General features: G+C 32.5%; 1 protein-coding gene across 1 annotated transcript; it reads left to right on the top strand.

The window, feature by feature from the left end:
* The first annotated feature begins 2,302 nt into the window (after positions 1-2,302).
* Positions 2,303-5,769, top strand: LOC149575731 (truncated basic helix-loop-helix protein A-like). Its single transcript, XM_089812252.1, has 7 exons — positions 2,303-2,473; positions 2,583-2,730; positions 3,439-3,672; positions 4,646-4,742; positions 4,881-4,895; positions 5,089-5,145; positions 5,451-5,769. Exons 1-7 carry the CDS (start codon positions 2,398-2,400, stop codon positions 5,529-5,531), a joined length of 708 nt encoding a protein of 235 aa, XP_089668378.1. The 5' UTR covers positions 2,303-2,397; the 3' UTR covers positions 5,532-5,769.
* The last annotated feature ends 4,713 nt before the right edge of the window (positions 5,770-10,482 follow it).

Below are 10,482 nucleotides of genomic sequence, written 5' to 3' on the forward strand. Positions count from 1 at the left end.
TTGTTCAATGGATCATGGAACCTAAAAGTGGTCAATCGAGAAGAAATTTTATGAAGTATCTGGTAAAATGGTTTGTTCAATTTTATATTATTTTATTTTTTCGAATATTTTGATTTTAAAATGTTAAGGATATGTTTTTGAATTAAAAAGCAACAAGAGGTTGCTTATGTCAACAATACATCAAGGATATGTTGTTTATTTAAAGGTTGATATTTTTCATATTCTACTTAGTTTCTTAAATTGAGATGGTAGTTGTCTAGTTGTCTAGTTATTTCGTTACTAATTGCTACTTAGATTTTAATAATAAGGCTTTCTTATTTCTTAAAAAGAATGAAAAAATATAAAATAATAATAAATGTCAAGTTAAATAAAAATAAATCCACTTGAATACCATTGATGAGCTTTGATATACGATATGAAAAAGGAAAGAACCATTTTAAATGGAAAAATGTCAAAAACATCTATTTTGTTACGCCTTCATTTTATCCTTCTATTTGTACTTCCCACAACTAGATGTGGATATCGACAATTTCAATAGATAAGAGACTTTTTATATAAATTTCAAAGAACTTTTCTATTCTAAATGTTGGTGTATTATATTTAATACATATATTTTTTGTACCAATTAGTATTTGAGTAAGTAGTTATACATATTGAAGTAAATTTCTATTGTTATCTATATACTTATGCTTTCAGATCCTTCAATTTAGGCATGGTTATCTTCTTAAAAGTTAATGAAATATTATTGTAATATAATGAACTGCAATTTTGCTATTGAATTCTTATTTGTTATGAATAAGAACAATTACAATTTCTTTGACACTTTAGCAAGGTATATCTTAATTAAACCATCTAATTAGCTTCATTACTATTTGATTGGTGTTGATATGTTTCTTTTTCTTACAATTTTAGTCATGTGGTTCTTTTTAAGAGTAGTTGAAACTTTAACATGATATCTAAGTCATAGTTTTCCGCTCACTTTATTAAACATTTTTGTCATGGATCAGTTTTCTTTAACCATAAAAATATAGATCATTGGATTTTAGTAGAGAGAGTTCTCTAAGAACAATAGGTTCTAGTAAAAGGTAATTATAAGTATTTACGATCCTAATTGGGTGGATATGAGGGGAAAATAATTTTTTAACATAAATAGATTTAAAAAGCTTCAATAACATTGTATACTATATTACTTGTTAAAGGAAGCACATTGCCATAAGAATGTTACAAAAAGATGTTGACCTACACATATAGAACTTTTCTCCTTCGATGAAGGAATCAAACATAGCGAAATGTATTTCAAGACATCGAGCTCAACATCATCACAATCCCCAATAAAACATTAGTGTCGCCTTTCAAGCATATTACCTAACACAACATAGAACAATAAAGGCATACACTCCTATTGGCTCTTTGTTGCACAAGCATAAACATGCAATTGCTAGTATTTATTAATTTAACCTTACATGATACGACGAGGAAAAAACCTACATATATTTTTCACTCTCTATTCAATATTTACTTCTAAATGATTTGTTTTCCTTATAATAACATGTAAGGCTAAATCTTTGTTGTCCTATATTGGTTAATCTCTTTCTCTTGCCTTTCAAAGTTTATCTTGAATTTTTTTTTTTAAAATTTGTATTTTGTCATGAAAGTGTAACATATTTCTATATTATTGAAAAATGTTGATAGTTCAACTAAGAAATGCTTAAAAATGAGCACCATAAAAATATCATTTTTACAACAAGAAACAAATAAGATAAGTCATAAAATGCTGAATGTATATTTGCATCTATGCCCATCTAGGAAAGTCCTACATTGATACCAACTATGAGCACATTTAAAAAAAAGACAATTTAAGCAATTTGTTTGAACTAGATAAAACAACAAACCTATTAATTCAGGCACATGAGAGATCTAAAAGCAACTTACAAATTGTACAAAACTTTGATACTCTAATTTTAAATGGATGAACAGGAACCATTCCTTATTCCATAAACTACTCCAACCTCCTATACATTGTTAAATTCTTTCATTGATTCATTGTACCCTCATTACCTTTTTGAAATTAAATACATTTAAAATTTCAAGTACAATTATTATTTAATTGGTGTACTCTACCACAAATATTAATTACATATTCATGCAATGCTCGTGTCAGTCAGACTGGAATATTCTGTTGGTCCAGACAGATTTCCTCCCTTACCCACGCGACGCTCGTGTCAATTTGTGATTTAAGTGAAATATCAATATAAAATGAGAACTATTGGCTGTTTTCCTGCAATTCAATGCTCACCAATAGTATGAATATTCATTATTCACATTGAAGACAAATACAACCCAAAACCGATGACATTGATTTGCTAGATTTGGACAACTCAATATTGCAGGAACTTCATGGTTGTACACTCAAAACGACAAATTGGGCACGTTGAAAAGAGACTAAATGAGAGACGAAAATGTCCCACTTCCGGTTCCCCTCAAACTGCTTTGTTTCTTTCATTGTTTTTGTGCTTAGGATGCTATAAAGTTGAAATCCCTTTTAAAAGTTCAAAGACTCCGTTTTTACCTTTCATTTGCAGGTCCACAAGCAATGTGTCCTGGGAACTTCTTTCATCATGGGCAAGATGAACAACTTGCCATAGATGATCTGACCAAAGGCCTACAAGCTGCTGTGAAAAACATTCAATGGACATACTCAATATACTGGAAATACTGCCCTTATCATAGGCAAGATTCTTCCCCCTCTCTCTTTCTTTTTAGTTTTCTCCTTCATAGAATGTTGGAGGTCGTAAGAAAGACGTCCTCTCCATTCAACATATTCAACTTGTGATGACATATGAATGAATGAACAATTTTAATGACATCCACGGGACTACAGCAGTCTATGGGACCAGCAGAATGCACTAAGCAAATTCTGTATTTCTTTCCATTTGTAATCTTTTGATATGGACCTTAACCAAGAACTCTGCTGTTTGCTTGATCTTGTCAACTTAAAATAAACTATGCATGTTGTTTGCCTTTTGGATGAAATCATAGTAAGTTCTGATGTTGTCGTAAGCTGTGCACTCAGAGAGGAAATGATGCCATTCTGTTTCAATAGCTCCCGTCCTACAAAACATGCATATGCTCTCCTCCCAAGCCTCTTTGGGCCTCTTCCATCTGCCCATCTCGCCCCTGAGGTGATATCACTTTAGAAGATTCAAATATAGATCTCCAACATGAAAACTTTATGAGCTTGTCATTTAAGCATGACCCCATTGACCTCTCTTCTTTACTTCTTCTTGATGCTATAGATATCACTTTGGAAGATTCAAATATAGATCTCCAACATGAAAACCTTATGACCTTGCCATTAAAGCACGGCCCGTTGATCTTTCTTTTTTGTTTTTTTAATTGATGCATCTTTTATTTGAATGTGTTTCTTTTGGCAAGCAGGGTGCTGCAGTGGGGTGGTGGGTATTACAATGGGGGAATGAATAGCACAAAAATGGTGGATGGTAGCCTTCAGAGGACATTGAAGTTGAGAGAACTTTATGAGTGCCTTTGCAGTGGTGGAGAGGGTGAAGAGAACCAATGGAAGCCTTTTTCTGCATTGTCTCCAGAAGACCTGACTGACACTGAATGGTTCTACTTTGTCTCCATGACTTACAGCTTTGCTGCTTCTTTTGGGTATATACTGAAGAGTCTCCCCTACCCATAAGATCCTCTATTATGTTTTTGCCTTTTTCAATTTGAGGGTTTTGAATGAATGAGTGAATGTTTTTAATAAGATACATTAGGATAAATAGTCTATAGGACTTATAGATAGCTAGCAAATTTATATGCATGTAAAGTTCAAGATATCAATATTATCAGATTTCCACATTCTTTGTAAAACAATTTTATTTCTGAATTTGATTGTGGGTATTTTTTTAAGTATCAACGTTTCAGATCACACTACATGATCTATCATCAGGCGAAGAGAGTGCAGAATTAAAAACAGTAAAAATATGACAAAATTTCAAAACCCAAAATATCGTGCTTACTAAACCGTTTTTTCCTTCTGCATCTTGAATCTTCTACTTTGTGTCTTGGAATCTGCAACTCTTGTTATCTTTTCTTCTTCAAACAAATTACATAACATATCTCAATGTAATAGATCTGAATATTATCCTCGTAACCTGAACATTCGATATCGAAATGTCATTCTGACTCCACCACTTCTTAGGTGCAATGTGAAGATGTCTAAATTGATAATAATTATCTATATTGTCATAACATCTATTACTTGTGAGGAAAAATGTACTTTTTTAGGCTCTAATATTTGTGGTTTAAATTACCCAACATCTTCTTTTTATTATGAAATATTGATATTTTAGACATACCATTTGCACAATCTATAACATTATTGTTTATAACTTTTAGTTTTAGCTGTGTGAATTTATTTCCTCGACACTTCAGATTAAACTATACTGTTTTCTTGTCTTGTTCTCGTCTTCCTAATGTTGGATCATCTAATTTTTCCACAACATCAAGAAAATAAGCTTATGCAGCTATTACCAAAACCTATGCACAATTGATATTTTAAATTGAATATTGGTAGAAGCATGAATATAAATATATTTTCTAGTAGGTAAAAGCATGTTCTACTTCTTACATGCAGATTACCTGGTCAAGCTCTGGCAAAGGGGTCTCCAATGTGGCTATTTAGAGCTAATGAAGCTGACAGTAAAGTCTTCAGACGTAGCCTTCTTGCCAAGGTATGATCATCTTACAATCATTGATTATATAGTACAAAACTATGGAAACCAAGTTCTTTTATGCGTTCTATTTTGTACCTATATTGATATGATGCTTACATTTTTCATGGAACTGCTACATATACATATTCTCTGCAGAGTTCTGGCATTCAGGTAATTCTTATCAGAGCCATTTTTTTTTGGCATGAGAAAATCTCCATATAATTAACATTAGAGAGTGACATCTCCATCTTATATTAGAGAGTGAAATCTCCATAAAATTGACATTAAAGAGTGAAATTTCCATATGATTCACATTAGAGAGTGAAATCTCCATCTTACATTATGTGTGTGGTGCATGCTGTAGACTGTCATCTGCATCCCTCTCATAGATGGTGTGCTGGAATTGGGTAGCAATGATCTGGTGATTATTTTCAGTTTTGCCTTGCTCATTTTCTCAGATAGTATATTTTTTTCAAGACAATGTTACTTGTCATTGGATTGTTCTCAATCAAACTGATATTTCAATTTGGTTTTGTGAAAAATTGTTGTATTATGTTCTTGGATTTAGTTGTCAAGAATTAATTTGTATCACTTATTTCCATCACATTCTATGATCCATTCTTAAACTAAAGAAACGTAAACTGAAAAAACTGATTCAAATTTTTATTCAATTCTGATCGTTGGAAATCAAAATATCTTAGAATGTAGAAATTTATTTGTACACAGATACATGAAGACCAAGATGTAGTTTTACAGGCAAGAAGACTTTTCCTTGAACATTACTCAAAGCCAGAGCTTTTGGAATAGTCATCAACTAGCCCTTAAAAGCTTGGACAAAAGAGCACAACTACTTGTGATGTCAGTCCTCAGTTCACAGCCACGTGATATTTTGCTTGGAGGTCTTACCCAAGAACTTGTTTGGTATAAAATTGGTTTTGTAAAATGTGAGGTAGATGACAAGAATTCAGTTTAGGAAAAAGTTTTTGATGGTAACAAAATTGGGTGTTTTACCCAACGTTTGAATTCAAAGAATCTTTTTAACTCATCTTTCAAATGTTTTGGCCTTTTTCAAAAAATAATTAAGAAATTGCATCTTTGTTAATGTCTTATAAAAATTTAAAAAATACATAGATTGATGGTGGAGCATAGTAAATTATGATCAAGGAAATTTTAATCTAGGGTTTTATTAAAATAATGTTACAAATATTTAAAGGCAAGACAAAATATTCTTGATAATACATTTATTTTATTATATATTGCTTAGTTTGAGTAGTTTTTAATTTAATGATTTTAGTTTATTTTTGACTTTTGTGATTAGTTTTGATTACAAATATATGATTCATTCATGAATATGACTTTCATTCATTATTTTGAATTATTTGAATGTTTGTTGGCAAGTGAAGTTGAATGATTCAAGTAATGAGTCTATTAAGGATCAAGTATTGTGGAGTGAGCAACTTCGACATTATGAGAATTTATGTCAAGATTGTGCTTCATGAATTTGATAGATTAATGGATATCCCTAGTCCTTGGCTCTTAGCCCAATAAGTTTCACCCTAAGGCAAATGCTCTTGTATGGAGTATAAATAAAATAAAAATTTCAAAAATCCATCATATGTTTGTATGAATATGTCAGACACACATGTGTACACACACACACACACACACACACAGATGAACAAAAGTATTCTTCTCTCAATTTTAATAGTAGTGTATTAGCTATTAATAACATTTTAAAAAATTATCTTATTTTGACTCAAACATAATGTAGATTTGAAAATATTACAAGCTTGTCATTATTGAATGTGCCTCAAATAACATTTGTTTGTTTTCGTTGGAGATTATTAAGCTCTCTAGCTAACAACCAAGATTTTGCACTCAATGAGATTTGATCTATGGTGGGTTCACTTGGAACCATTCAATTTCACTAGTAGACCAAGGGCCCATTGGCACCTTTGTTGGTAAAATGGTCAACACTCCCCTTGGGATTTGTGACAAGGGACTAACTGCCTCTTGTAGATTCTATAAGCCTAGTAATTATATCAGACATATGTAGGTCAATCTTTTGGTGCAAAGATAACTACAGTTATAACAAATGGTATTAGAGTTTGGTCAGAGGTTTGAATCGCCTCGAGTAACACTTAGGGGAAAATTATTGACAAAATGGTTAGCACTCTCATTCGGATTCATGACAAGGGATTAATTGGCCCTTGTGGATTCTATAAGTAGAGTGGTTGTATTATACATTGGTGGGTCAATCTTTTGGTACAACGACAACCACACTTGTAACAACCTTAAATAAATTTGATAAGAAATATCTCATAAAATCATGATTGTCCTTCTATTATGTCAAGTATTTTTTGTCATATCAATAATCTCTCTTATACCAATCCACGAAGTGCACAAGAGCTTCAGTCAATATATGTAAATGAATACAATTTGGTCTCTATACATGGCTATGATAAAAAGGAGTTATGGGCTCAACCATGAAGGCATTAGTGTGCCCCTGGAACCTGAATTTGGATGCCATACCACGGGGATAGGAAATTATCCTTTTGAATGTAAGGAGAAACTTTGGTTGAAGATTAACATGAATCTTATCGAACCATCAAAATTGATTCATTTGAAACTCATTGACTCTAACAAGAGTTCATCTATAGTTTTGTTAGACGTATTCTACTCTCACCAGGCTTTGCAAGAATTCTTGGGCATTTATGAATATTTACCATCCTATCACCATACGTGAAGGTTTCCATATTTCTTGGACACCCAAGCATATTTTGGGGAAAGCATAAAAATGCAAACAAAGGGGTCCCCCTTTATTCCATTGATGAACATCCCTTAAATATACAAACTTCAAAAGCTTGAATTGTCCTAATGAAGGGGGATACTTTTTATGTCTCCATGGACCTTAATCATCTAGAAAAATTGTTAAGGTTGGGGAATGTCTCTGTTCTAAAGAAGTTGAGGCACACACAAACCTCTTCAACCAGTATCTCAAGATGTTTTCGCATGGGCATGTGAGCGCATGCTAGGAATTGATGATATGTAGTAATTCACAAAAATAGTCTTGGCCCCCAATTCTAAGACAATAAAGAAAAAGATATGAAAGACAAATCCAAGGATTGTGTCAAGTCAAGACCAAAATATAAAAGCTATTGACAATTGGTTTTATTCATCTCACTATTCACCTTGGATATCAAACATTTTGCTAACTTTAGCAAATCTTACATGTATATATCTATATATGTATTGACTTCTATGATCTAAATAAGGCATCTCTAAAAGATGATTTTCCACTACCTAACATCAATATGATTGTAGGTACCATGACAAGTCATGCACTTCTCTCTTTTATAAATGGTTTCTTAGGATACAATTGGATTCAAATAAACTTGGAAGATCAGTATAAGACAACGTTTACTACTCTTTGGGGTGCCTTTTGTTATGTGATCATGCCCTTTGGAATGAAAAATCCTAGGGATACCTACCAACACATAATGATATGATATTTTATGTTTTCATCAACAAGATCCTAGAAGACTATGTGGATAACATCTTGGAAAAATTAGTCCCACAATATGATCATGTTGACAATCTTTAAAAGGTGACGATTCTATAAGATGAGATTGAATCCTTTGAATTGTATTTTTTGGTCTTGATACCAATAAAACCCTAAGTTTCATCATCTCTTAGAGAGGAATATAAGTCGATACTGATAAAATTGATGCTATTCTCAGCATGCCTACACCAAAGGACATCACCCAATTTCAAATTGTAAAATCTTAGCCATAAGGAGTTTTGTCTCATAATTGGTTGATAGAATGTTACTTTTCATGTGATTATTGAAAAAGAATGTACAATCCAAATGGGATGAGGAATGCCAAGTAGCCGTTGGTGCCATAGAGGTTTACTTACCTAACCCTCCTATCTTAATTTTGGCTATGCAAGATCTCCCCTTTCTACTTTATATCTCAACATCTCTGAATGAATGACCACTATTGGGCTGATGGAAATGGTAAATAAAGGGCAATATACTAAATAAGCTTCATTTTAATTAATTATGAGACTCAATATTCTTCTATATATAAGAAATACATCACTCTAGTGCTTTCTACACATAATCTATGACATTACTTAATCCATACAAAAACCATGGTCCTCATTAAGGGTGGGGTCCTATGGAGGGAGGCTTCCTACAAACATTGAGTGGGTGTTGTAGAGTTTATTTAGGAATATATTAAATCAAGTGGCCCCATGAGTTTCTAGTGCAGTCCAACTTAAAAATTTAAGCTCCAAAATTGAAGAAAGTTGGGAGTTATGAATTTTAGTACTTTTAAAATAAAGAAATATATATTCAAAATATATTTTTGTATCAAAAAAGAAAAAGGCAAATTTTATATTCCTTCTAAAATATTTTTGGGCCAAGAATGAAGATTTTAGAAATATTTTCCTAAGCTGGTGGAGTTAATTCTAGATTGGGACCATTACTTTTCTACTCAAATAAGCAACACATACTATAGGAGTCCTATTTTCTAGGAGAAGATTATAAATGATCCTATAGAAAATTGTTTTTTTTCTTAATGAGACCCCTTCTCCTTTAAAAATAGAAGCTTAATTCCATCCATTGCACCCTTTCCTAAGAAGGTTCTTCTAAAGCACCTTTTCTCCAAACTTGACCTCTCAAGAAGACTAGCTAAGTGAATCTAGCTACTATTTAAATTTGATCTTGAGATCCTAACATAGAAGTGTGTCAAAGGATAATTTGTTTTTTATTAGATGGCTAAAGCATAATCTCTTGCTACATTTACCATGCTAGATCATTCCCCAGATGAAAATCTATGCACCATTAGCCATGATCCCATTTGGGACAAGTATTTCGATGGGTCAAGATGTCAAACATGTTTAAGAGATGGTATCATTCTAATTCCCCTAATAGGGAAACTTGTTCCTCTTTCCTTTCTCTTGGAGTTCCATTGCACACATAATATCATCAGTGGACTACATGTTCTGAATTTTCACTAAGGTAAACACCTTAACATAAATGGATAAGCTAAGTTGATAGTGAACCAAATTATGGAAAATTACAAGGAAAAGAAATCAAATCTCTCTTAGTACAAAGAGTTAGCTCTAAATTTTATGGAAACATTTTGTCATTATACCATAGACAACAATCCCAAAGGAAAAAATGTTGTGCAAACACAATGACAAGTGCGACATCCTTGGTCCGTCTAGAATCTAACAAAGATGGTGCACATTTTATGATATGTTGAAATGTTTTTTTATCCACCTTTTGTCATCTTATATGTGTACATGTGGATTTCGGAGATTAGTTTCACAAATATCTCTGTGACGCAGTGAGAATCCAAGGGTACCCTTGCTAGAGGTAATCTAGATCCCTACAAATAACCACACAATGGAAACACAACAACAACAAAAAAATATGATACCAAATCACAACTCTTTATTCATAAATAATTGTTTACATGCAATATACCCGGCTATAAGGCCTTCTTGGTTAGGGCCAAATACAACAACAATTACAAAATAGTTCAACAAGATCCAACTCACAATATAAATTTCAACTAGTCTAGAGTTGCACCTTGGAAGAAAACCCCAAGGAAATCTCAACTTGTGCTCGCAAGCCCACCAAGCAATCTCCTAGCTTTCCAAGCCACAACCACTAGCCCTTCTGAAAGTTTTCTCCTACACTTCATCCTCTTTTCCAAGATGGATGATTCTAAAAACTTACCTAAGA

Source organism: Cupressus sempervirens, chromosome 2 (assembly GCF_028749045.1).
Source record: "Cupressus sempervirens isolate cs-2001-9-10 chromosome 2, ASM2874904v1, whole genome shotgun sequence".
Taxonomy (NCBI): domain Eukaryota; kingdom Viridiplantae; phylum Streptophyta; class Pinopsida; order Cupressales; family Cupressaceae; genus Cupressus; species Cupressus sempervirens.

What these genes read in the sequence shown, in the direction of transcription:
- LOC149575731 (XM_089812252.1), top strand. Translation starts at nt 2,398, where the DNA reads ATGGTTGTACACTCAAAACGACAAATTGGGCACGTTGAAAAGAGACTA. An exon ending in AAATACTGCCCTTATCATAG is followed by an intron (nt 2,731 to 3,438) that starts GCAAGATTCTTC and finishes TTTGGCAAGCAG; the next exon opens with GGTGCTGCAGTGGGGTGGTG. An exon ending in AGCTTTGCTGCTTCTTTTGG is followed by an intron (nt 3,673 to 4,645) that starts GTATATACTGAA and finishes TCTTACATGCAG; the next exon opens with ATTACCTGGTCAAGCTCTGG.